At 53.5% G+C, this 27,873-nt stretch overlaps 1 protein-coding gene across 1 annotated transcript in view; it reads right to left on the reverse strand.

Annotated features, from left to right (window-relative positions):
• Positions 1 to 27,873, reverse strand: part of SHANK3 (SH3 and multiple ankyrin repeat domains 3) — a 324,463-nt gene that overhangs the window by 7,508 nt on the left and 289,082 nt on the right. Inside the window, exon 25 of the mRNA XM_030472062.1 lies at positions 18,908 to 21,233. Within this exon, the coding sequence (XP_030327922.1) occupies positions 18,908 to 21,233 (2,326 nt within the window). The remainder of the gene's footprint in view (positions 1 to 18,907; positions 21,234 to 27,873) is intronic.

The following is a 27,873-nucleotide window of genomic DNA, read 5'->3' on the forward strand; positions in this document are numbered from 1 at the left end:
AGAAGCATGATGGTGAATCACATTTGGGAAGCTCCATCAGTACAGAAGGGGAAGAGCTGAATGACCTTGAGGGGTGTGGCACAAGAACAGAACAAGAATTAGCAGTACAAAGTACAGCTCAGAGGCTGGCAAAGGATCTGCTGGAAGAGATGGAGAGAAAGTTGTGGGTCTATTCATGGACCTCAAGAGGGAGTGGCTGGGAGGCACCAGCGTGGCCATGGAAGGGCAGAAGCAGCACTGCCAGATCTAAGGGGGGGTTCCTCACAGAGGTACAGATGCAATCCTATCGCCACAGGAGACACTGCTACACTTCATCTGAAATTCTGAGCAGTCCTGGTCACTTATGTTGGAGAAAGGTCAATGGGAACAGGAATGGCTGCAGGCACAGCAGCCGGTGCGCCAAAGCCTTGTTGAACCTGTGCAGTGTGGGACAGAGGAGAAAGTGCTGTTGGAATCTGTGAAAGGAGAAGAGAGATGTGGCCAGGGGGTACCAAGACCAAGACCTGCAGCAGCCCTACACGAGTGTGCTCCTCACCGCAGGGTGGATGCCCAAAGGCTGTTGGCATCACGGGCCTTGCCAGCGGTGGAGATGTTGGTCCCACAGACCCATGTCTCATGCAGACTGTGCTGTGAGGCCTCCCTGGTTCGTTTTTGTTTTTGGTGGTTTACAGTGCCTGGAAATGGGCTATTCCTGCTCTTGGGAAATGGGGCTGCTGGAACCACACGTGAGAAATCAGCTTCCAGGGCTGAGAGTCCTCACAGTAATGAGGCAGAGATGTCATGGCAGACCCTTCTGGGCACAGCTGGTCAGTGGATGTAACCTGTAGGTCTGTTGTCCTCGGAAGAGCACTGGATGCGTCACTGTGGTGCACGGTTGGCAAGGTACCATTGGCTCTCAACACCTTCAGCAGCGTGGTTCTGCCAACCATGCGTTATGCTGCAGACAGTCTCTGGTGTCCTGTCCAGCTCTGGATGCTGACCTCATTATGGGCTGTCAGTCCAATTATTCAGCCACAGGCACTCCACCCTGCTCGGAAGCCAGGTCAGTTTTTCTGGATGTGAACTCTTCTGAAGACTCACACATTACATACAGTGATGAGATCTGCTTAGAGAGTTTTCCTGGATCACTGCTCTTCTTCATTGCAGGTTTACAGAACCACAGAATCCCAGGTTGAAGGGACCTCAAGAATCATCTGGTCCAACCCTTCTAGGCAAAGCATGACCTAGACCAGATGTCCCAGATTAGTGTTGGTGTATCACATACTTTGCCCAAGGAACACACACTGATGGAGACACGCACTAGCCAGCAGCAGCCAAGCTGAAGCCAAATGCTGCTACCTCTCAGGATGCTGCTATTGAGGACTTCGTCTTTGTCAGGTTTCCCGAGCATGGTGGTGTTGCCCACTTCTTTAGGCAACATCAAGTCAATGTAACTGGGGAGCTTAATAAGAAAATTAAGAGAAGAGAAGGCTCAGGGGAGACCGTTTAACAGTCTTCCAATACCTAAAGGAGGCCAACAAGAAACCTGGAGAGGGGCTTATGACAAGGGCCTGTAGGGACAGGCCAAGGGGGAATGGCTTTAACCTGCCAGAGGGGAGACTGAAATGAGCTTAGGCAGAAGTTCTTCCCTGTGAGGATGCTGAGGTGCTGGCACAGGGTGCCCAGAGAAGCTGTCCCATCCCTGGCAGTGATCAAGGCCAGGTTGGATGGGGCTTGGAGCAACCTGCTCTAGTGGAAGGTGTCCCTGCCAGTAGCAGGGGGTTGGAACTGGAGGAGCTTTAAGGTCTCTTCAACCCAAACCTGTCTGGGATTTTATGAAATGCTTGCTTCACTTCCCACTTCTGGAGGTGCTCCAGCTGGGCCTTAGAAGACCAGCAACCCTGAGATAGTGGGGTTGCTGGGTGCCACAAGCTCTGTGAGTTGTTGGGACGTAGCAGCTGTCATCACCGCTGTAGGACTGCCTTTAAGCTTGTCTTCTCCGAACACACAAAATCCAGGCTCTGGCAGCTCTCGGCCCCTGTTGCATACAGCTTGGTCTTGCAGGGTGTCAGCATCAGCAGTAGTTCAGTTGACTGGATTGATTCTTCAGTGCACCCAGGAAAATTACTCTTCTGAGATGCAGAAGCCAAGGCCTGATTTGTGCACCACAGCACATGGGTGGAACTGACTGGAATCAGCAAAGAGGGAGAAGAGGTTCCACAGGAAGCAGTCTCGCAAGCAAAACCACACCAGCTTGATGGAAGTTCTAAGCGAAGAAAGAGATTTGTAGGACAGCTAATTAAGCCTTCTGGGAACACTTACTGACGGGCTTAAAAAGCAGATTCCTTGAATGAGTCACTAATAGATGAGGATTTTTCCTCTGAACTTGCTCAGTCCGAATCTCTTCAGGAGTAACAAAGGCGAGGGCAAATCCAGCCACAGAGGGAACGTGCTCCTCATTGCTCCAAAGACAAATGCTTTGCTTTTGCTCGGTGAAGTCTTTTGTACTCTTGGCTCTTGGCTCATCTCGGCCTTCAAAAGCATCTCCACTGCTATTCATTAGAAGTGCGTGAAGGACTCACCTCCTGCGATGAACAACTGTCGTCTGCTGATGAGTGAGACATGAGGCTGCTCTCGAGGTTCTCCACTAGAGCTCGGCGCACCCAAAGGCTCCAGTGCAGAGCATGGCCTATCTATGACCAGGCTGTGCTTTAGGGATGGGTTGGGGACTGATCCTTTCTTTGCTTGAAATGCAGATGGACACTTGGAGGCTCCCTGCCTAGAACAGTGCATGCCCAGATGACATGACACCACTACAGTTCCTGTTTTGAAAAGATTTTGACTTCCAGAATTGCCCGAGAACTGTCTGTGAAAAGGAAGGACAGGGGAGAGGAGTGCAGAAAGAAAAGAAAATCTCTGAACAGCCCCCAGAAAAAGACCAGAAGCACTCGTGCTACGTGTCACTGTGGATATAACACAACTGCCAAACAGGACAAACTCACTGCCATGAGATGGATGCTCTCACAGGCTGCTTTGCAAGTGAGAACAGTGTTAAGGAAGCGGCTCCCATCCCTGCCCATGCCCTGGTGCCTGCTGACAGGCTCCATTCACATGAGTTTTCTCTTGGTGGCCAGCAGGTCGAGGAAGGGGACTGGATGAGCATTAAGGTCCCTTCCAACCCAAACCATTCCATAATATACATCTATGATTCTATGGGATTGATGGGCTGGTCTCAGGCACCATTTGCCAACCCACTGCTCTTCCTTAACTGCTGAATTTTGGCAAGAAGTCTGCTCCTGGCTCTCAGCTAAAGAATCCAAAGAGAGGATAAGCTTATCCCAACAAAGAGAGCCCACAGGGGGAGAGGTGCCCAGCAGTGCACGAGGCTTATCTGAAGAACTGCTGAGAACACGGGCTTTTGCTGAAGGCAGTCTAATTTCCTGCTGTCATCTGTTCCTCAGGACTCTGCTCATGCAGCCAGCGCTTTCATTAGGGAAGATAAATCTAGCACTTCCGAGTTCTCCTCTTTCACAGTAGAAAAACAAAGGGATGCTGTGAGGGAACAACTGCAAACTGATGCAGACAAGTGGGGTTAATTGTACCCAATGTACTGTCCCTCCTGAATGGAAGGCAGAAACTCCACCAGTGTTTGGAGGGCTGCTGAAGCTGAAGAAACTTTGGAAGAGTTTATCTTCAGATGAACACAAGAATGAGCAAACCAGGAGAGAACTGCTGAATTTTGTACCTCTAAGGGCTGCTACAGTTCTGTATGGAGTCTCCTGAGCAGAAATAAATGCAGAACCTACGGGCAGCACTCATGATCATAGAATCATAGAATCGTAGAATGGTTTGGGTTGGAAGGGACCTTAAAGCTCATCTAGTTCCAACCCTCTGCCATGGGCAGGGACACCTTCCACTACAGCAGGTTGCTCACCAGACTGGTCTGTTCCCTTCAGGAAGATGGTCAGTGAGAGTGCGAAGAGATCAAGGGGATCTCCCGTTAACCAGGTGTTTGGGAAAGCTGCCCCTATGGCACCAGGCAGGGAAGCTTCCAGACTCCTGTGGTGCAGTGTGAAAGGGGAGCCATGAGGTGCTTTGGGCAGGAGGAACTATGGGGGTATCTGCAAGGGCTTCGCCTTGTGCCAGTCCTCCAGCAAAGCTGCACCTCGCCATCCAGAGGGCAATCCCTTTTCTTCTCCTGTTGCAGACCATCGAGTTGTTGCAGTAAACAACGTGCTTACGTCTAAGGCTAATATTTGGTAAGCAGTGGCCCGCTCTCGACGCCAGTCTGGGCTTGCAGCGCTGTCCAGGTGCTCAGCAAAGCAGCCACATAACACCACAGCAACTCCTGTTTGAAGGAGGACCAGGGAATGTGGTGCAGCCTACATCAGTCCCTGGGCAGATGATGGAGCAAATCATTCTGGAAGCCATCTCTAAACATACTGAGGACAAGAAAGCAACTGGGGTAGACAGCGTGGCTTTAGAGAGGGGAAATCTTGCCTGGCCAGGCAGTCTTCTGCCACCAAATGACTGGGTTGGTGGGTGAGGGACGAGCAATGAGTTTTGTTTATCTTGACTTAGAAAGGCTTTCAAAAGCATCTCCCATAGCATCCTCACCGACAAATTGGTGAAGCATGCACAGGACAATTGGAAGGTTAGGTTGATAAGGAACTGGCTGAAATGGTGAGCTCTAAGGGCTGTGGTCGGCAGCACAAAGTCCAGCTGGAGACTGTTGACTTGTGGGGTACACAACTGCCTGGGTTGGTACTGGGGCCAATACCTCTTAACGTCTTCATTAAATCCCTGGGTGATTGGCAGAGAGCATCCTCAGCAAATAGAGATGACATCCATTGTGTGCAGATGACACAAAATGAGAAGCTGTGGCTGCCCCATCCCTGGCAGTGTTCAAGGCCAGGCTGGACAGGGCTTGGAGCAACCTGCTATAGTGGAAAGTGTCCCTGCCTGTGGCAGGGGCTTGGAACTGGATGAGCTTTAAGATCCCTTCCAACCCAAACCAGTCTGGGATTCTCTGGTGCACATACAGCAAGAAAACAGCAACTATTCCTGCAGCACCATCAGTGCCTGACATCCCTGCCAGCCACACCACTGCAGTACCAGCTTTCACTCCTCACTGCCTGTGGTGCACTGGAGTCATTCAGAATAGGGCCAACATCAGATGGGCACAATTCACGGGGACTGCGCTCTCTGACCCGCAGAATCAGCTTCTGCCCTCAGCTGCCCATCTCTTTACTTAGCACTGAACTTTCCCTGCTCTCATGCAGGTCACTCATTGAGCTTGGCTGGTTTCTTTCCAGCTCTTCACTGTCCTCTCTAAGTTCAGTATCCCCCAGAACTTCATGTTTTCTACAGATCAGAGATTCTCATTAATCACAGTGGTTTTCATACAATTAATAAATCTATACAATGAAATGGGACCTTACTATAGAATACCTGCTTGTATTAACCCTTCTCCACAATGAACACTGACAAGCTACTTCCACTCTTAACGCTGCCTGCCCCGGCTGGCCTTCCTGAAGAAAATGGCATGTGGAACACACACAGAGCCCCTGAGCTAAGCATCTCCATTTTGGAGCATGCTGTGTCCTGCTCAGGTCTCATCGCAGTGCTCAACTACTGTAAGACAACAAACCAGGACCAATCCACTTGTAATTTTTTATCTGGTTTGGGGAAAGCAAAGGAACCCAAAGTGTCCCTCGCACGTCACTGGAGGTGCTCAGCCACTGTATAGGCAGCGCACAAAGACTTCAGTCTCCAGATGAGTGCACATGTGCCAGGACTGAAAAGGTGGAAGATACTCAGGGCATTGAATGAGTCTACAGAGGACAACCCTCCCTGCCTGAAGGCATTTTTCACAATGAGAACAATGAGAACAACCAGCCACTGGAACAGTCTCCCCAGGGAAGTGGTGACTCCCCAGCGCTGGACACTGTTAAGATTTGGCTGGACAGAGTGCTGGGACATCCAGTCTAGGTCATGCTTTGCCTAGAAAGGTTGGACCAGATGATCCTTGAGGTCCCTCACAACCTGGGATGACTCTATGATTCTGTGTGTGTACCACTGACACACTGCTGCGCCAGGGACTTGTTACAGCCCCTGCCTCCCGCATCCAGGTCTCACCATAGTACAAGGCGAACCTTCTCTTTTTGCAGAAAAAGGAGGGAAGAGGTTTTAGTTTCTACGTCTAAGTGAAGTACTTCCAGACCTCCTGAGTCTGCTCGGGATCTGACTCCCTTCCGCCTATTGCAAGAGCAGATGAGGGAAGAAGTCCTTGAACTAGCACAGATTCAGCATCTTCCTTGACATGGGGATGACAAAGAGATGGGAAAGCCGATTCCTATAGCTTAACGTTAAGCAAGAGACCCTCACTGAACAGCACAAGCTCTTAATAAACCCTGATACTCCACCATGGAGGACTGGCGAAGTTTGTAGATCACACTTCAGACTGCGGGATAGGAGCTCAGTGATGTGGCCAGAAGCTCCATGAGCACAGGGGCTACAAATGCTTTACAGTAGACAATTGCTGTTCAATTCAGGCTAACATATGAAGTTGCTTAAGCCATGGCTTCCTATGTGCCATGGCACAGGATGGTAACTCCACTCTGGGCAGGCTTTCTGGCTGGGGTGGGCACTGGAGGCAGCCTGTGTGTGGGTCCTGGCATGGAGGGGGAAGACTGGGGCCAGGGACGTACAGGAAACACCAACCACAAGACACTCTGTGTGGTCCTGCAGGGATGGGAAAATGTACAAATCCATGGAAGGTGAAGGCAAGCTGACATGAATGAGAAATACGGCACACAAAAATGCAGAACTGACTGAAGCAACAGCAAAAGAGGCATCCACCATGTTAGACAGGGCTTGGAGCAACATGATCTAGTGGAAGGTGTCCCTGCCGTGGCAGAGGGTTAGAACTGTATGAGCTTTAAGGTCCCTTCCAACCAAAACCATTCTGTGATTCTACGATTCCAGCTCTGGATGCCTTCAAAGAGCTGCCAGCTTTCGGAGCACCTCTGGGAGATGCCTGAAAAGACAAACAGTAGGGCTTGAAGCTCTTCTCTGACTGAGGAGCATCTTGGACTGAGGAGGAGAAGCTGTGCTGAGTTTAACCAATGATTTTCTGGATTCCTATCTGATCATTTTAAGCAGAGTATGAAAATCCACTCCAGAAAGCTGTGGTGGTTGTCACAGTTTTACCTCATTGTGGAAGGACAAAGCTGAGCCAAGTGCAAGGTTCTGCCCCTAGGTCGGGGCAATCCCCAGCACAAACATAAAGGTATGCAGACACTGGGTGGAACAGCCCTGAAGAGAAGGACGTGGGGCTGCTGGGTGAGGAGAAGCTCCCCATGACCCGGCTTCAGTGTGCGCTTGAGCCCAGAACCCCCCCGTGTGCTGGGCTGCACCCCCAGAGCGTGAGCAGCAGGTCAGGGAGGGGATTCTCACCCTCTGCCGCGCTCTGGGGAGACCCCCCCTGCAGTCCTGATCCAGCTCTGGGGCAACAGCACAAGAGGGACATGGAGCTGTTGGAGCGAGTCCAGAGGAGGCCATGGAGCTGCTGCGAGGGCTGGAGCAGCTCTGCTCTGGAGCCAGGCTGAGAGAGCTGGGCTGGGTCAGCCTGGAGAAGAGAAGGCTCCCTAAGGGGAGACCTTAAAGCAGCTCCAGTGCCTAAAGAGGCTACAAGAAACGTGGAGAGGGGCTTTGGACAAGGGCCTGTAGGGACAGGACAGAGGGGAATGGCTTTAACCTGCCAGAAGGGAGATTGAGATGAGCTCTTAGGCAGAAGTTCTTCCCTGTGAGGGTGCTGAGGTGCTGGCACAGGGTGCCCAGAGAAGCTGTGGCTGCCCCATCCCTGGCAGTGTTCAAGGCCAGGTTGGATGAGGCTTGGAGCAACCTGCTCTAGTGGAAGGTGTCCCTGCCCGTGGCAGGGGGTTGGAACTGAATGAGCTTTAAGGTCCCTTCCACCCAAACCACTCTGTGATTCTATGACCCTTCTCCCACCACCCCTGACTGTGGGCTTCGCACAGGCCACGAGCCACCCTGGGGACACCACTGCTGCCCTGCATTGATGTGCACAGGGGAAAAAGGCTTCATGTGGCCTGCATGGTGCTTACTATGAGTTCTATGGGAAGAGGAGAGCAGTGGGTGCTGTTTGAGAAACCCTGGGCTCTCCTCTTGCAGCACTGGAACCCTGGGATGGTCCCCTGAGGCTCGGGCAGGGCAGAGGCACCGTGGCTGGACACTGGTTCAGTGGAGCCGTTTCACTGCTTTCCTTCAGACTTTGTGCATCTCACCCACAACCAAAACCTGAGTCAGGGTTATGGGTTTGGTTGCCAGAAGTGGGCTGGATGTGTGGCTGAGCACCCCCCACTTCAGCTCGTGCCCAAGCCCTGGAGCCAGAGCTCTGCTCCAGGGCTGAAGGTTTATGTTCCAGGTGAGAAATTACGTTGCAGGGAGATCGCCCTCAAGCTGCAGGAAATCCCTGACCCCTTGTGCAGCTGATGAGAGGGAGCTCGCCCATGGGATGACACAGAAAGCTGATCTCTTGGGTCTGAATGCAGCTAATGACATACACAACTAAGCCTGTGCTGCCAGCAGCAGCAAGGCCTTGTGCACTGGAACTGATGGTGATTTAAGAACTGCTGTAGAACTATTTGCTTGGGTGCCCTGAAAATGCCCTGGGTTTGCAGCAGGCTCCCTCACAGGGAATGAAATGCAAAAACCTCTGTTAAGAAAATATCAAAGGTGCTCAGCTAATCAGGAACATGTGAAAGCCATGTGGATTATGGAGAACAAGGGTCATTGCTAATCCTATAACCTAACCCTAACCCCAGCCTTAACCCTATAACCTAACCCTAACCTGTACCCTAAACCTAAACCTAAGACCTGACCCTATAGCCTAACCTAAACCCTAACCCTATACCCTAACTCTAAGCCTAACCTTATACCCTAACCCCAACCCCAAATCTAATCCTATATTCTAATCCTAATCGTAATCTTGACTCTACCCCTGACCTGAAACCTCTTCAGGCACGAATGGGAATGGTGCTGCTGGTGGTGCCATGGGCAGGGTGGAGGCACGCAGCCACTGCAGCGCCCTGAGAAGGGCATAAGGCTGCAGCACACAGCAGTGAGTACAGCCTATCTGCAGCCCCGGGCCCCTGCTCAGAGCCCTGCTCAGGGCAGGGTGGCTGCAGGGATGTGGAACAATGTCCAAAGCTTTCAGACCAACACGGCTGTGCAGCAGAGAGGAAACATCAGCTGACAGTCATGGTCAGTCAGACGGTGCTGGACGGGAGCAGGCACTGCTATTGTCTGAAATGCTGGCACAGCGACTGGGGATGAGCCCATTCAGCCAACATCCCCAAATGCTTTCTGACCTGCTGGTGCTGCCACTGGGGCTGCCTGGCAGCGTCCCAACACTGTGGGTGCAGAAGATGGACTGGGCAGACTAAATTCACCCTGTCCCATACCAGGCAGCCAAAGCTGAGGGATGAGCCACATGCCTGCAGCACTAACACCGGCAGCAGATCTCCCCTGGGTGCAACCCCAAACACTCAGACACTGTGACACCAGCAACAGGACTGAATGCATGAAGACATGGGCATATGCAGCAACATGAGGACCCTCCCACCACTGGCCACACACAAACGAAGCAGGATCTGCTGTGCCGGACTCGAGGCATGAGTCTCTCCACCCAGTTCTGGCCAGACCTACAGACTCTACAAGCTTTTGCTTCACCAGAAGGTCCGAGGTGGGCTAGATGGCTTCTGAGTGTCCCACACCTCTGCTTAACCCAGAGTGTGCTACAGCCTGGGGCTGGAGCAGAGCTGATCCCTGGGGAAGGCATCCGTGTTGGGAAGGACAGCAGCCGCTCTGCCCTCAGGGCTGGCCCTGTCCCACTTGGCACCGGGAAGGGGAGGCAGACTTGGAAATATAGCACTTGGCAGAAAATGACAAGTAAAATCAAAGGTGAGACCGCCCAGAGCTCTCCGTGGGCTCTGGGGTTGTGTTCACACAGATGTAGGGAGCTACTTTCATACACACCACGGGTAAAAAACCCAGGACAGACAGACAGACACGGAAGCAGCACAACCAAGAGCACACACTGGCCATGCACACTGGGGAAATTCACCTCCGGGGAGGGAGAGGGGTCCTGACACCCCGCCCAAATGACCTTGTGCCAACAGGAACAGCGTCTTGCTCCTGGTGAGTGCACATGGTCACCAGCCACAGGCTTGTGAAGGGACTCCAGCAGCACTGGTAGCTACTGAGACCTGCTGGGGACACAGCCAAGTAGCTCTGCCAGCAAGGACATGGAGACCTGCTGGGGTCATGGCCAAGCTCTGCCAGCAAGAAGTCCTTCATTAACCACTTTGGGAGAAGGGTGACGTGGTGGGGGAGGGGGGAGTTTTCTGTATCCTGATGTTCCTACAGCTGTCTCAGATAAACACTTATCGTTTTAGCTTGTGTCAACAGTGACTTCCCTGAGGATACCCTAAGTCACCCGCTGTGGATCACCAAGCTGCAGCTCCCATGGCTGTGGGTTGCCAATGGCAGACAGCAGTGCTCTGCTGGTCCCTTCCAGCCCCACTCCCGATAGTCAGCAGGACCCAGCCAGGGACAGCTGCTTGACCTCAGGGGGCAGGAGCATTCGAACGGCCTCCTCTGTCCCATGGGATGTTTGCTCCAGAGAGGTGACTGAGGGACGCCACGACTGGGGAGTGGTGAATGTGCAGGATGGGGGAGCCTTGTGTATTGGGGGGGAATTGCTGGGGCTCTGAAAGGGGATGGTGTCCCCTGGGTTCCCTCCCCATGGGGCTGAGCTGTGGCAAAGGGGGCCCTGCCCCTGCCCAGCCCTTGCTGATGTCCCTGGCGTGGCTGCAGCAGGGGCACATTGGGTCATGGGTACCAATCCCATGGAAGCCCAAGGGAATTTCCTCAGTGGTCACCTACGAGCAGCAGCACATGACACCACAGCACAGGGACACGGACATGCTACTGGGGCACACCGGGCGGGGGGGGACACTCACATGCCAGGCAAGCACTGCTGCCTGCTCCCAGCCGGGTGGGAGAGCAGGGAGCGGGGCCAGCCCGAGCAAGGGGAGCCAAGGTGTTTGCTATGGGATGGGAACATGCTCACTTACACAACTCGCCCACCCTCCGGAGGCCAGAGGCGGTTCTAGACAGAGCAGCACGGACATGCAGATGGAGAGCAGGAAGAGAGGCAATGAAAGAGAATGTTAGCTCCGGTCCGGGCAGCAACAAGACAGAGAAGAGCGAACGGAATTCATCGCACGGCCAGAGGCCAGCAGCATCAGAGCCCGGCCACGCCGCACAGCGGTGCCCCACCAGGGATGGGGACAGGAGCACCGGGCAGAATGGCTTCACCACCGCGGGGGCCCCAGGGGCAGTGAGGGGACCCAGGGAATGGCCAACATGGGGCTTTGGGGCCACTGAAGGTCGGGAATGTTCCACACTGGTGAAGGTTGCGTCCATGTGTTTACTACAGGCAATGGGACATTCATCACTGCATGAATTCGGCAGCCAAAGCCTGAAGGATTCGACAGTGCTCTTTGGAACAGCTGGGAGGAGGAGGAAGGGAAGGGACAGGACAGAGGCTGGGGAAGGGCAGGAGAGGGAGGGGAGGGAAACAACATAAGCATGAGAAAAAATGCCCCACAGCAAGAACAAGAGCGGCAAAACCAGTTCAACATCTTCTCTGACTTCACCCAGCAGCGGTGTTGAGTGTTCTGCTTTTGTGACAGTGAGTATCAGCTACAGCTAAAGGGCAGTGAGGCAGGATTAGTGCCTTGCAGGTGAGTTCGCGTTTCCCAGAGGGGATAATCACAGTCCCTCTGATGGGGAGCTTTGCTTGAGCCCCTTGCTGAGGTCTGTGCCAGGGCTGGCAGGGGAAATTCAGTGTCTGCTCACCACTCTCACAGGGAAGAACTTCCTGAGATCTTGTCTCAATCTTCCCTCTGTCAGTTTAAAACCACTCCCCTTGTCCTGTACCTACAGGCCCTTGTAAAGAAGCTCTTCCCTGTGAGGGTGGTGAGGCGCTGGCACAGGGTGCCCAGAGAAGCTGTGGCTGCCCCATCCCTGGCAGTGTTCAAGGCCAGGTTGGACACAGGGGCTTGGAGCAACCTGCTCTAGTGGAAGGTGTGCCTGCCCGTGGCAGGGGGTGGGAGCTGGATGGGTTTTAAGGTCCCTTCAACCCAACCAGTCTGTGGCTCTATGAAATAGCCAGGGACTTTGCAGGGCAGTAGTGCTGCCCCAGGCAGGGTTTGCTTGGCCAAACACCCCCATGCAGGCAGAAGGCACCACTGGGGAACTGCTGCGGGTCACTAATGGCAGGGCCAATGAAGACTGCGCTGATGCAGCTGCAGGATCCAGCCGAGGCTGTGCAGCTCATGCTGGGGGCACTGGGCAGCCCCTGGGCCGAGGGACACATGGTTATCCCCTAGGGAAGGGCACCTCCAGGGACGGTGTCCTGGCTGTCATGGTGACCACCCTGCTGCGCTGCAGGAGTGACGTAGAAGAGCAAGAGGACTTCTCAACACGCTTTGAATGCTCCCCTTCTCATGCTTCCCCATACAAGACGGTTTCCACCTCCAGCTATGGTTTTCCTTGGGCAGTATTGCAGATGGTGCTGCAACCGGACTGTAAGTCTTGCAGCCATGAGCTCTCTCCTGCCTGTGCTCCCCTGTGGAGCAGGGACAATTGAGAACAAGCCCGGGTGTCAGTAAATGTTTACAACAGCGAGGTTCCAGCAGGGTCAGGTCATTATGGACCTAAGAGCTGCTTATGCCTTAACCAAACATTACATTTCTTGCTGCTGCAAGCGTGTTTTGTCCTGCTCTTTTTTGTAAGAAAAGGAAATTTAGGTCTACTATCCATGGGAGACTTCAGTCTCCCTGTGTTGCCCCTGGGACTCCCCAAGCCAACTCCCCAACCTCTTCCCAAGCTCTCACTGGAAAGTGTGCTCAATGGTGGCAGACTGCCTGCAGAACGGCTCCACGGCAGCCTGCAGGCTCCTTCCATGCAGTGCTTTGCCTCTTCCTTGTTGACAGAAGAGCTGAAATTTGAATGGGTCCCTTTCTACTTCTCCATGCAAGAGGAAAAGCCCTTTTTATGGGACTTCTAGCCTGCTAAAGCCCTGAAAGGAACAGCCCCACTACTCTTTTGTGCTTGGGCAATACAGAACTGCATGGTGAGGCCTTCCCAGAACTAGACCCAGCAACAAGTGAACCCTTCAGGCGTTAACTCTTCCCTCTTTTGGGCCACTCTGGTGATGGCCCAGTCTTGGCAGGACCCAGAGCTGTTCTCACAGGTCTGGCCAGCCCCTCACTGCTCTTCCCAAGTCTCACTGGACAAGCATGAGGCAGAGTCACAGTTTGCTCTTATACTCACTGAGAGGGATGAGTGGGTGAGTGGTGAGTGTGATTAGTAGATGTTAGTGACTGGATGAGGTGAAGCCAGCTGTGCTTGCTGTGACATGGACACATGCTGAGCCTTGCCCACAATGCCCCTGTCTCCTTGTAGGCAAAGCACGTCAACATCAAAAGCTGGTCCTCCCTGGCCACCCCTGGCCGGGAGCTTGGAGCTGGTGTCAGATCGGTGTCACCTCGGATAGATGAAGACTTTCCCTGTAGGAGCTGCTCTTTCAACCATGACATTTTCACAGCTGTCCCCTGGAACTCTCTGCTTTCCAAATACCTGACCTCCACCAGCGTATCTCAACCCAGCCTGTGCTTCCCTTCCCCTTCCTGGTGGGAAACTCCTGGACCAGGCTCAGGAGTGCCCCATCCTCAGCCTGACATCCTGTGGTGAGTGCCATGGTAACCGTGAGACAAGAGCATCCTCCAGCATGGCACTGCATGGCACACGGCACCAGCAGAATGTGTGGACACCCCCAGGGTCACCCGGGACCCCCTGCTGCAGTACTCAGTGGCCTCGCTGCAGTACCCGGTGGCCCCACTGCAGTGCTGGTGGCCCCACTGCAATGCTGGTTGTCCCGCTGCAGTGCACCTCCATGAGCAGAAGCCTCCTCCCATGGGATGGAAAGGGATCCATGGAGCGAAGGAAGCATTTTTAGTTCCGTACAGAGATGCAGTAAAGCATCTTTAGGTCCAGCTGCCGCAGGAGAGCAGGCTGGAGACCTGCCAAGGCTCCGTCACAGCACTGCAGGTTTGCCTCCCTCTTTCGCGGCTGCAGTGATGCGTGGGGAAAGCAGAGGTGCTGGGGGAGCTCGAGGCTCGCAGGGCAGTGGGACCCACAGCCTTTGTGGTATCAGCAGCATCAGTTCAGGCAGGGCTGCAGGGATGTCCTGCTTCATGTCACCAAAGGACGGGGCTCTCACCTGCTAAGGGCTTCCCAAGACTCAGACTGCTGCATGGGACTCTGCTGCTTGGCCGGGAGGCCACCTCCTCTCCGCACCTCAGTGCAGTGCAAATAACTTCCCATAAGCCCTGAACTCCCTCTAGGGAAGGTGCCAAGATGCCAATCTCATCACCTCTCCAGGGACAATCCGCTTGACTGTGGAAAGGAAGCTCAGCTTTGCTTTGTGCAGGGGTTTAAGACACCGTGAAGTGACCAAAAGCCTACAAGGAAACAGGGGGTTGTATGTGCAGTGGCTGAAAGCTTGCACCAGAAATGTTACACCATTTAACTGAAACAGAATTAATTGATGAGTTTATATAGAAAGAGGAAGCTTTACCCTAGGAGCTAAATGCCTAAAGGGCTTATTTTTCTTCTCTCTCTCTTTCAGATCTGTAGAAATACAAAGCAGTGGTGGGTTTCCAAAACAGCACCTGGAAAACTCAGTTTTGTATCTAGAATTCTGCTTCACACGATACATTTGGCATGTTCGGCTGTTGCTTAAAGATAAACAAGCAAAGAAACAAACAAACACCCTCTGCAAAGCTCTCTCTAACCCAGGCTCTTGGATGCATTAGCTGGAGCCCCAAACTGGACCTGTGTTGACACTTCAGATGATTCTGGCTTGAGCCAAGGTGAGCTCACCATGTTCAGCTCAACACAAGCTCATGTTCACCTCTGAGGGCTGTCCGGCGCATGGCCCGTGCCCCATCAGCGAAGTGGGAGGCTGAGGTCTGAGTGTGACTATGCACGGTGAGGAATGACACAAGCCTGATGTGGATGGATGGCCACGGCCGGTCACAGGACAAGGGGACACTGAACAAGAACCACCTCGACACACATGGAACGCGTGAGTCACCCCAGGATCGGGCTCTGGTGCCATCACAGCTCTTGGGCTGGCACCGGGCTGGCCATGACCCGGGGTCGCTGGTCAGACACACACACCTCTGTTCCACAGTGTCAGCTTTATTGTGGTGGTGGATGTGACACAACGAGGCTGCTGCAGCGCTGGCAGCAGGTCTGAGTTGCAGGGTCCTTGCTCAGTGCAGCCACTGCTCTGGGCATCTGCTGCTGCAGGAGCCGTGTCCGGGGCTGGCCGGGAGCTTCAGGTCAGGGACACACCAAGATGCCTGGTCGCTCTCCTGCAGCTCAGCTTAGCCAGGGCACCGGATCTTCAAGGATCCCATTCATGTTAAACATGGAGAGCTGCTGCCGGCTTCACGTCAGCCTTCAGAGACACGCTAAGTCAAGGAGCAAAGTTCCCGTGTTCTCAAATCATCGCTTATTCCCATAGGACGGTAGGAATGGAGGCTGTCCCTCTGCTCTGCTGTCACCCTTGCAGGAAGCTGCATCTCAGCAAGCAGGCACATGCTGCTTGGGGAGTAGAACCCTCCTCTGAGAGCACATGGGCCCGTCAGAGCTTCCCTTGCCATGCTCAGCCCCAGCCACACAGTGCCCAAGGTGGGAATAAATCTTGTCTCTAACAATTGCCTTAACTCTGCCCTTAAGTTCTCCTTCTCAGTATCTCCTGGTCTCTTTCTCAGTCCCTCTCGTCAAACGTCCTCCTGTGGAAGACCGTCTCGGAAGGAGATAGAGCCAGTCACAGTTACAGAGGAAGTGGTTTGTGCCTCCTGCTCCAGGGGTCCCCAGCCAGGACCCTCACAGACCTCTGCAAGAGAAACGTGCCAGGGCCTGCTGTACAGCCCCACATGCATGGAGAAGTCATCTGCTCTTGGATGCAATTACTGCAATTACATTAACTCAGAAGTTAATGTGGTGAGGAAGAAAAACCAGCAATGAACTCTGTGCCTGCTCCCGCGGCCGCTGCAGGGCTACCTGCAAGGGCACCTCACCATCCCTGGAGCACTTCAGACACCTCTGGCTCTAGGGAAGAGCTTCAGTCCAGCTCCTGATCCTTTCTGGAGCTGAGCTAAATGTAAGAATGATAGAAAACGCTGCAGCATCATGTGGGGTCAGCACCTCCAGCCCCTGAGTGATGGATGCCCATGGGCACGTCCCTCTCTGCTCCGCAGCAGCGTGGGGTCTGTGTAGGAGGCTGTCTGTGGGGTTGTTGTGGGAGGTTAAAGTAATCCTGGTGTTCTCAGGACAGGCCCAGGGACAGGACAGTGTGTCCTGAAATGGATCACTGAAGCTTATATAACCACTCCTTACATTATTTTCTGAACTACAGCAATTTCATAAAAGAGGCATTTTCACAATGAAGGCGGGGGGCTGACATCACTGGATACTCTATTTAGAGCTGACTTCCTGGGAAATATTTCAAGTCTTTGACATCAACAGGGAGCATAAAGATTTCAGAGATGAAATGACTTTCAGACAAGGCAACAGGAATGTTTGCAGGACAGCAGGAAGTGCCACTGGGTGGCAGCAGGTGAGGAGGAGGCTGGGGCAGGGCACAGGGTCTCTGGGGAGGGCAAATGCAGCAGCATCATGTCATGGAGCAGGAGCTTGGGCAGAGTCTGCTCCAGGGAGACAGGGCGAGGGAAGGACATGGCCTGTGGGAAGTGCAGAAATCAAAGGGAGCAGCAACAGAGGACAGGAAGGGGTTAGAGAGAGGCAGAGGATAGAGAAGGGTGTCTCCTAGGAATGGAGGGTACCTGCACATCTCTGCATGGGGCACAGGGTGATGTGGAGGCCAGGGCAGGAGCGACGAAGGCTGTGGGGCTGCAGCCTGACACCATGTGGGCTCAGCGACACCAAAGGGGCCAAAGGCAGCGGCTCCTCCACCAGCCAGGCCCAGAACAGGCCTTGGGAAAGAGCTGGTGCCTGACGTGGAGGAGCTCTTTAAGATTCCATCACCAATTGCCATGAAAAGTTGGCAATGTCCACGTTCTCTGGGTGTCTGAAGATGTGCACAGTCAGCACTTTTTAGGACAACGAGGGCTGGCGTGTTGGATCTCAGAAGGGTCCTCAAATGCAGTTAAACTACGTGCACCCAGCACAGGACGCTGTGGTTCCCCATTGAGCAGTGCAGGGAGAAGGGACCTTGTGTGAGACACCAGCCCCGGGGAATGGCCTTAACCTGCATCGTGGGGCTGAGTCCTGAGAGATGAAACCACGTAGGAGAGCAAGATCCATGGGTTTTGTTCCACACTGTGGCGGTAACCACAAGTTTGGTACCTGCTGAGGGGTGGATCACTGGTGAAGCCAGGCTGGCACTGCTAACACTGGCATGGAGACGTGAGCTGCTGAAGGATGGAGCTACAGGGATGCTCCCTTGGGGATGCCACTACGGACACTCTGTCCCCTGTGCTACAGCATGAAACGTCATCAGCTGAGCTAGCACCATGTGGACTTGTAACCCAGCATGGTGACGGGTTCTCAAAGGAAGGGCCCCCCTGAGCTCAGGGCTCCCTGCCCCAGCTCACTGTGACACTGGTGGGACCTGCTCACCGTGGCTGTGCTGCTGTGGCGAGGCTGGAGATTCTGGGTCACTGCCTGCTGTGACTGAGTTTCAAAGCCCTCTGAGGGTTTGCTCTCAAATCTCAGGCTCTAATATAGAGGTTTTTTCATCTAGTTTGGTGGGTTACTCAGGGTGAGAGCATGGGGTAAAGCGGGGACCAAGGCGGTGGGTGACCTGCACTGGGAACAACAGGGCAGTGTGAGGGGCATAGGGAGGTCCAAGCTGCTCGGGGCGTGTGATGGCCCGAGAGGCCAGCTCTGAGAAGGAACTTCTCAGGTATCTCCTCAGTGCTGTGGGATGAGGGAACCCGAGCAGGGCTTTGTAAGAGAAAGAGTCTCCTGCATGTCCTGGGGTCCTTTTGCTGTGACCCTCCAGATCTCCTGGGCCATCCGGGCTCTGCTCAGGAGAAGAACAGGGAGTGAGAGGATCTACCACACTTTGGTGCTGTGCAGACATCTCTGAGCCAGCAGTCATCCCACCAGCCACTGGCCCGGAGCTGTGTGTGACCTGGCGCTGTGCCCAGCAGGACACAGGCTGCACCCCTGCAGGTAACCCCCCGCCAGAACACCTCCCTGCAGTCATGAGAGCCGGCTCATGCCAGGACACGGGGCAAAGGCGGTGGGGTGCCATGGAGTGCAGCCTAAGGGCTGTCACAGACCACCCTCGTGGTGCTCCCACTGAGCAGAGACTGACCAGAGCTCTAAGGCACGGTCTGACAACATTTGGAGATCCTTTGGAATGAAAAAGCACTGGAGAACCACACATCATTATCAGCTGGTCAGGAGCAAACGTGGAAGTGAAACCCACAAGTAAATACAGCAGCTTAACAGCAGCATCAAGACAAGGGACATGACACAACAGGAAGGCAATTCAAAGGGGAAAAGCAACAGTGTGAGCTCGCTACATGTGCGGTGCATAGCGAGGAGCCATGAACAAGTGACACCAACTTCTGGGAGGCATGTCCCAGCATTGCCTCTCCCCTGACATCTCTGAAACGCCCCTCAACACCAGCCTGGGTTACTCGGCACAGTTAGGCTCTGCTTACACACCTCCCTGTCTCCGGGAGCCTAAACCCTGCACCCGCCTACTCCCGGCCAGCAACCAGTGTCTTACCGTGCCGCGACCACCGGTGACTTCTTCCCGGGATCTAACGTGGACCCGGCTGGTTCCTCCCCCAGTGATCGTGTATCCTTGTTCAGTTGTTGTAGTCGGGAACTTAGCTCACTGATCACAGTTGGCTTGTCATCATCAGCCCCATGGATTGGCCTGCTCTCCATGGGGTCCCCCCATAGCTTGGACCTTCTCTGAAAGAGGTAGCGTGGCCGGCCAATGCTGGCTGATGCCAGAGTGGCCGCATGTTGCTGGGAGATGAGCTCGCTGTCCGAAGACTGCTTCAAAAGTGGGTCCCTGAAAGTAACTGGCCCCTTGCTGAGCTGGGACTTGAGTTTTGGCTTTGGAGGCACTGGTGGCTTCTCGAGTATAAAAGTTTGTCCATCCGCAAAGGAAGTGTATGTGTCAGTAGGCTCCCCGCTCTCTGAGGACAACGTAGACATGCTGGAGACTGTAGAGATGGTGCTTGTGGTCTCCAGATGATGGTCACTTGAACTTCTGGTGTCCACCTCTTCCACTCCTGAGTCTGCAGCAGACTCTGGGGCTACGGGGGCATCAGAGGGCTTCCCTGAGGGTGTTCCGCCAGTGGTAGAAGGTGCTACTGCTGCCGCTGGTATGGATGGCGTGCTGGGCGTAGCCAGATGGCTGACTGGTGTGCCAGGGGTGGTGACCAGTACCCCATTCGCAAACTCATCTGGTGGAGGCACCAGCCCTATCTTGGCTAGCTCCTCCCTGGTCTCTTCGTCGCTTGAAGACAGCTGAGCTGGCGGTAGGGTGACCGTGTAGGGCTCCACTTCTTCCTCCGAACTCCCTTGTCCCAACGTCTTGTCAGAGGCTGGACTGACCGGAGGCTTTCCCATGGGGCTGGGCTGCGTCTCTGCTTTGGGGGACTCTGCTGGCTCTGTGCATGCTTCAGCGACAGCCGGTGTCTCCTCTTTTATCTCAAGTCCTATCTCATCTTGGCCATTACTTGTGGCATGAACCATGATGAGGCCAGCGGTCTTCTGCTGTGATGTATCCACTATGCTAATAATCATGGACTTCTTGTCTTCTTGTTTCTTCTCCTCCTTCCCTGGGGTTTCTGCTCTGGCCTCGGTTTCTTTCCGCAGCGTGGATGGAGTCCCCCACGGGCTCTTTGTAGGGGCCAAAGTCCCAGAGTCTGTTCCGATCACCCCTTTGCCTCCAGGAGAGTACGCAGGGGACACCAAGCTCTCCAACTCCCCCCGCTCTGGTTCTTTGGTTTGGATGTCCACAAAGAGGGGTGCTGCTCGGTCTGAGTCTGGGCTGTGGATTGGGGTGGGTGACCGGGATGGGACTTGAGTTGAGAGGGCTCGTTCCCTTGCGGCCAGCGCAAGCGCCAGTGGCGAGTTCGGATCCAAGGGCTTTCCTGTGAGGGGGTGGATGAACGTTGAGGATGAGCTGCTGATCAATGGCTTTAAAGCTGAGACAGGGGAAGGCAGTAGAACATCTCGGCTTCCTAACAACCGCTCATCAATAGACCTGGACTGCTGCAAGGACGGCATGTCGCTGCTGGGGGGGCTGCCCTCAATAGCCCCAACTGAGAGGAAGACAGTGGATTTCCGCCTCTCATCCAGACGACGGTCTCTGTCCTTCATGACTCCAGCGATGGCAGTGGCGAAGGGGATGCCTGTGGCTTCAACCTGAGCAATGCCGGCATGGTGCTGATATTCCACCCCACTCAGGCGATGGCTCCTGCGGGTGGGAGAGGGCTCCCTTGAAAACCCTCCGGTGATGGCCAGTGCTGCTCTCTCCTGTGCATCCTCCACTTGTAACTGCTTAACCAGAGGGCTCTTCTTCCTCTGTGGCTTGGTGGGAGCGAACAGGCTGACGTTGAACTGACCCATGTTGGCATAAGGGTTGTCAATCACTCTTCCCTTCCTCTTCAGCTTCTCTGGAGGAGTCGCAGATGGGCCAGGGCGGGGGATCTCTGTTGGCTCCACGGGAAGATGAGAGGAATCCTGTAGGATTATCATGGATCGGGCCCTCTTTTGCCTTTCAGGGTAAGGAATGGAAGTCCTTGTCTGATCATACATCTCAGCTGCGCTAAGGACTTGCGGGAGTCCATGGAGTTTGGCCTCCAGGCTTGGCTTAAAGCTTGATCTTATAGTATCATAAGCTCTTCCTGGGGGTGGAGGTGGTGAGAAGGATGGAGGGGGGCCTGTGTCAAAGTAATATGGAGAAGGAGGTGGGGGTGGGGCTGTTTGAGGTGGTGGTGGAATCCCATGTCCTTCCCTAACAGTGTCTTGCATCGAGGTGCTCCGGGGAAACTTCCCATCTAGCAAAGAAGCAGCAAGTTTCTCGTCTTCACCTGGAAAACAAGAACACTGAAGTCAGAGAGGATGTCTCCAGAGAGACCAGGTTGTGTCAGTCACCACAAATGGCATGTGACATCCCTTTCTCTCCCCTCCCAACGCCACCCCATTCAAGCTAAGGTGACTTTTCACTTTATCCTTCATTTGCCTGGTGCATGCGGTTGCATTCTGGCCCTTTGCTCATGTTCACTTGGCACAGAGGGCAGCCACACTCTTACAATGCCTTGCACTGGTGTAGATCCATCAGATAGTTGTGCCCAATACTCTCCAGGCAGGCTGCATGCTCTCAGACCAACCCAACAGAGACAGAATTGAACGCTTGCTCCACCAAACCTCCCAACACCCAACTGCCAATGCGCGAGACAGCCAAGTGCAACTAGGTTGTGCAACTTGCAGCCAATGGTGCCACCTCCCTGCGCTCTGCCATTCTCGTGTCACACGTCCCCCTTCCCCACGACGGGTTACATATGGTTCTATGTACGAGACTGAATTCCGAAGCAGGGTCTAGCAGAAACTTAAGTTACGTATTTCAAGATTTGGAAGTACTCAAGGAAGCCAGATTCTGTCATTCTTACTATTAACTTACTATCTGGGTGCACCGTGAGAACTTTTTCAGGTATCATAGAATCCCAGACTCTAGTGCTTTTTCTATAATGTTCCCTAGCATTAAAAATGCTTTGGCAACTGTGCCCTGTCTTACATGAGCAATTTCACTCAATGCCTGCAGATGCAGAGTTTGCAGGGGATAAAAGGAATATTTTGGCCAGTGAGCACTGACCTTTACATCTCACCACATGGCTCAGACCATCGCTGTGCTCAAAGGGCAAAAATGGAGTGCTTTTGCTGAGCACCATTTGGGGATTTTTAATGCCAAGGTAACATAATGAACTAGAGACACGGAACGAGTTTATAGAGAGAGTGGACAAAGCCTTGGAGGATGCACTTTCTGTGGGCTATTATGTGTACAGAAACCTGTGAACTGAAGTCAGTAGCTGCCTGAGTGAGTATTCAGGAGAAACATCATAACCTTGCTGTGTTTTCACTCTTCCCTGGGCATCTGCTTAAGATCAACACTTACGATGGGATTCTGCACTAGGTGGAGCAGTGGCTGATTCAGATCAGACATCATCATGTTCTCAACAGCATGAAGATCCAAAAAAACACCCACATGCCTTCATGCTTATTTCTGCTTCTCAGCCGGAAATGGGCAGGAGTTAAACCAAGGAGATCTATGCAGTACTGAGCTCTGTTACCCTGCCCAGCCTGTTCCAGAACATGGTCTAGTGCCATTAGAGCTTGTTGCAGGGATGTGCTGACCATCCTGTGGATTAGCACCACTGTGTTAACTACAGGAAATGAAAACTGGAAAGCTGCTCCACTTTCTCTTATTCCCTGATCTGCAAAGAGTGGCCTGGCCAACGGCTGCCAGACCAGAGGAGACACCAACTATCAACAGATGATGCTGCTCCAAGTTCTCAGCTGTTGACTGAAGAGTTGTTGGTTTGGTAGCCCCTGTTCTACCTTCTGTGTAAAGTTCTTTTAAAGCACCAAAAGTGAAGAACTGCCAGTGAAGGAAGGGGAAGGGGACGGAGAATCTGAATGTATTCAAGGTGTGGGTATTAGTTTTTGTTTTATTTTACGTACCTGCTTCTGCAAGCTCCATTTTAATTGCCCTATTCCCCACTTGTTATTTTTCTGTGCTGTAAATGCCTCTCCTCCATTTTTTTCTTAAATGAGGAGGGGAGCACTATGGAAAACAGGATCTGAAGCACTATCAGTGACCAGCTGGAGATCTCAAAAGGACCCCAACAGGAACGGTCCAGCAGGATCTCCATGAATTCCCACAAGGACAGACACAGAGTCCCGCAGCTGAGGAGGAAGATCCCCGTGCAGGAGGACAGGCTGCGGACTGGCTGCCTGGGCAGCAGCTCAGGGAACCTGTGGGACTGGTAGGCAGTGAGGGGGGCAGGGGCTGACCCCACGCCACAGCAGCAGAGCCAACAGTGCCCTGGGCTGCCTGAACAGGAGCAAAGGCAACAGAGGAAAGAGGTTACCCCTCTCCTGCCCACCCATGACACCACACTACAATGCTGCATCCAGTTTTCGGCCCCCCAACACAAGAAATACATCAACAAACTCAAGGGAGTTCAGTGGAGAGCTACCAAGACAGTCACGGCTTGCTCCGTCTGGAGAGGCTGAGGGAGCTGGGCTCGTCCAGCGTGCAGAAGGAATGGCTTTGGGGGGAACCTATCAGCAGCCTTCTGGTACCTATGGGAGGCTACCAAGAAGATAAAGTCAGGCTTTTCCCAGTGGAGGACAAGAGGCCATGGTGGGGGGACAGGAGGCAACAGGCAAAACTGAAATGAGGGTTCTAACTGGGTCAGAGGAGAAATAGTATGATGAGGACAGTCCCACAGTGGAACAGGCTGCCCAGAGAGGGTGGGCAGGCTCCATCCTCGGAGGTTTTCAAGAGCAGACTGGATAAACCCCTGAGCAACATGAACTGGTGGCATGGCTGACCCTGCTTTGAGATGGAGGTTGGACTAGAGACCTCCTCCTTCCAACCTGAATTGTCCTTTGATCCTATGGCAGAAGAACAGAGGCTTCACAACAGCTCTGGTTCCCAAGCAGACTGTCTCTACAACCCCACTCCTCGGAGTAGCAGGAATAGTGTCTGTTCCCTGTGACAATGAATGTCTCCTATTGCTCCTCACTCAGGAGAGATGTCTGATGGGAGAGGGGGAGGAAAGCAAATTCTTGGCAGGGTCTTTCTCCACTACCTGCAGCTCGCCGCTGACACAGCTCCTCTGCTCAGCCTATCTGTATACTTGCATCTGAGTCCTGTGTAAACAATTACACCCCTTTACTCATGTGCCTCTCCTCCCCTCCGTGCAGCTTGCTCATCAGCTGAGACTGCCTCCATACTCCACTTCCCCACCTTCCCTCCACTCCTGCAGACCAAAGGCACATCCAGCCCCACGTGCTTCCTGCAGCAGCCAGTAATAATCCCGTGAGGAAGCATATGGAGCACAAGGATGCAGAGGCTGTCAGCTCCCAGAGCTGCCTGAGTCACACTGCCTTGGTGCTTAACCCTTGGTGGACGTTCTTCCTCCAGCCCTGTGGCAGTGCTCTGGGAGCCCAGGCAGCTTTCTTGCACTCCTAATATCCTGAGCACTGAGCTCCGTGTTCCACTAGCCCTGTGTGCAGCATCACCTCCTCTTCTGTCTTCTGAAACTCCATCCACCAGTTCAATTCAAAGACTCACAGAATCATGGAATGGTTTGTGTTGGAAAGGACTTTAAAGCTCATCCAGTCCCAACCACCTGCCACAGGCAGGGACACCTTCCACTAGAGCAGGTTGCTCCAAGCCCCTGTGTCCAACCTGGCCTTGAACACTGCCAGGGATGGGGCAGCTGCAGCTTCTCTGGGCACCCTGTGCCAGTGCCTCAGAACCCTCACAGGGAAGAGCTTCTTCCTCAAACCTAATTTCATGCCCACCTGGTCTGTAAAGACCGTTCACGGGGCTTTCTTTGAATCCTGTTGCTGTGTTATAATGTTGTCTTACCCAAATCTTTCACTGCCCACTCCTACTGTGACAGTGAATTTTGTAGAATACAGTCTCTATGACAGAAAGGAAGCCCTCCCTGATGTTTAAATGTGATCACACAGGCAAAATGAAACCTCTCCCTTGACACAGAGAAGCATTTGTTCATAGTTAAGCATGAGACTAATCACTGCTGAGTTCTATTTACAGGATGCAGTTCTGCTCGGGGAGTCTGAAGTTGAACAAAGGCAAACAGTAACCCCTCAGGAGCCGGCTTGAAACCCGGTGTCTGGATTAAGAACTGGATTTATGAGTTGTGTTCAGTCCTTGCAGAGCAAGGCCTGCAGCCTACAGAAGTCCCCTTGGAAGCAGTGCTGAGGACAAGGGTCCTCCTAAAATGTGAGGGACCGCTGAAACCATCCCAGATTTTAACTTGAAATGGAGAATCTGTTTGAGTCTACCTGAAATGCTGGTGGCTGGAAGCACAGATCTCTCCTACCCAACTCCTCTCCTACTAACTGAAGCATTAACAGGTGGTTACCTGTTGTAAATATGTTCATTTTCCACTTTTATCACTAGCCTGTTGCTAAATGCTGCGCTGGGCGATGGGCAGACCCAGCTCAGGGATGGGTGGTCTGCAGAAGGAGCCTGACCAACTCCTGCAGCATTTGAAGCCCTTCTACACAACGTGGAGGTACCCAAGACAGCAGAGCAGCACTCCACCACCCATGGAACGGGCCATCAGCCAACTAGGACAAGTCTCCAGTGCTGAGCCTCAGCCAGACTCTCTTAACACGCAGCACAACACTGGGAAAAGGCAGCTCCTTCCAGCTGGTAGCACACGAACTAGATTGTCCTTTCATTTCATCGGATCTCAAACCAGTAATTACCAACCTGCCATTTGCCATTCCTATGTCCGGGAACACGCACGGGGTCTGAGCCCTCCACCTCCTCCAGACGTCCCTCCACCACACACCAGTGGACTGCCAGATGACTGAAACCTTGCGAGCTATTCCATGTTCTCAAGAGGGGTGGTGGAGGTGAGAATGATCTCTCAGAAAAGACAGCATCTGTCTGTCACAAACAGCATGACCCTTCATGTGCTGCCTGGGACCTCCCTCTGTGCCTGGTCCATCTTCATGTGCATAATCGGAAGATTAAACTTCCATGATAAATCACGGAATCAGAAACAACCTGGTTGAAAAAGACCATCAAGTCCAACTGTTCCCCAGCACTGCCAAGGCCACCGCTAAACCATAGAATCATAGAATGGTTTGGGATGGGGCAGCCACAGCTTCTCTGGGCACCCTGTGCCAGCACCTCACCACCCTCACAGGGAAGAACTTCTGCCTTGTATCTAACCTGAACTTCCCCTGTTTCAGTTTGAACCCATTACCCCTTGTCCTATCAACTCCAGTCCCTGATGAAGAGTCCCTCCCCAGCATCCTTGTAGCCCCCTTCAGACACTGGAAGCTGCTCTGAGGCCTCCACGCAGCTTCTCTTTTCCAGGCTGAACAGCCCCAATGTTCTCAGCCTGTCTTCATATGGGAGGTGCTCCTGCCCCTGAGCCTCCTCCATGTCACTTAAGGGCCTTGTCTACATAGTGTGTGAATTCTTTCAGGGACGGTGACTCCAGCCCTGCCCTGGGCAGCCTGTTCCAATGCCCGAGCACCCTTTGGGGAAGGAATTGTTCCTCATCTCCACCTAAACCTCCCCTGGGGCAGCTTGAGGCCGTTTCCTCTTGTCCCATCCCTTTCTTCCTTGGGAGCAGAGACCAGCCCCCTCCTGGCTCCATCCTCCTGTCAGGCAGTTGTTGAGAGCGATAAGGTCCCCCCTGAGCCTTCTCTTCTCCAGACTAAACCCCCCCAGGTCCCTCAGCTGTTCCTCATCACACTTGTGCTCCAGGCCCTGCACCAGCTCTGGTGCCCTTCTCTGGACCCGCCCCAATGAACAGATGTGTCCCTTTGCTAACTGTCCTTGAGATTTTGTCTCGCAGTTCTCCTCAAACAGCACCAACTGTCTTCACAGTGGTGGGGTATATATGCTTCTTACAAAGAACAACACAACATCACCAGGATCAAACTAGAGGTCAGTGCATGCAGGAATAAACAGCCTGAGCCAAAACAGAGCCTCCAGCGACCAACAGGACCAGCAAAGAGCCCAGCCTCCCAGTACAAGGAGGAAACTGGTCTGCAATGAGAGTCATGCTCTGGGGCGCATGCCTGAAGCAGCCTGGCAATGCCTCATGGCAACCCCTCCGCAGCTCACAGCATGCTTGGTGCATTGTTCATCTCCAAGGAGAACACAAAAACTCTCCATAATGCTTCTGGGCCCGTTGCCATAACAGCCTCAATCCCTGTGAGAATGGAACTGTGCATGAATTTGGGCTGGCTAATGAGGTGGCTCTCTCCAGAGCACTCCTCATTGTTCCCAGCCTTGTTTTCCCCATGCAGGGATGGCAGAGCAGCTCCCAAAGCCATCCCTGAGCTACAGCAGAAAGGTTCCAATGCTGCAGCTCCACTCATGTCCAGAAGTGGGAAGGGCAAATTGTGCCAGACAGATTTGGTGGCCTTCTATGATGGAGGGTAAGTGAAGAGCAACTGTTGTTCTCTACCTGGACTTGTGCAAGGAATTTGACACTATCCTGCATGACATCCTTGTCTCTAAGTTGGAGAGACATGGATTTGATGGATGGATGACTCAGTGGATGAGGATCTGGCTGGATGGTCACACTCGAGTTGTGGTCAATGGCTTGATGTCCAAGAGGCAACCAGTGGCAAGTGGCATTCCTCAGGAATCTGTGTTGGGACCGGAATTGATTAACAGCTTTGTCAGTGACAAGGACAGTGGGATCGAGCAGTCTCAGCATGTTTGCTGATGACACCGAGCTGTGTGGTGCAGTCGACGCACTGAAGGGAAGGGATGGGATCCAGAGGGACCTGGACAGGCTGGAGAGGTGGGACTGTGGGAACCTCATGGAGTTCAACAAGGCCAAGTGCAAGGTCCTGCACATGGCTCAGGGTTATCCCAAGCACAAACACAGGCTGGGGGGGACAGGCTGAGAGAGCTGGGCTGGGGCAGCCTGGAGAAGA

This window comes from Strigops habroptila, chromosome 3 (assembly GCF_004027225.2).
Source record: "Strigops habroptila isolate Jane chromosome 3, bStrHab1.2.pri, whole genome shotgun sequence".
Lineage (NCBI taxonomy): Eukaryota > Metazoa > Chordata > Aves > Psittaciformes > Psittacidae > Strigops > Strigops habroptila.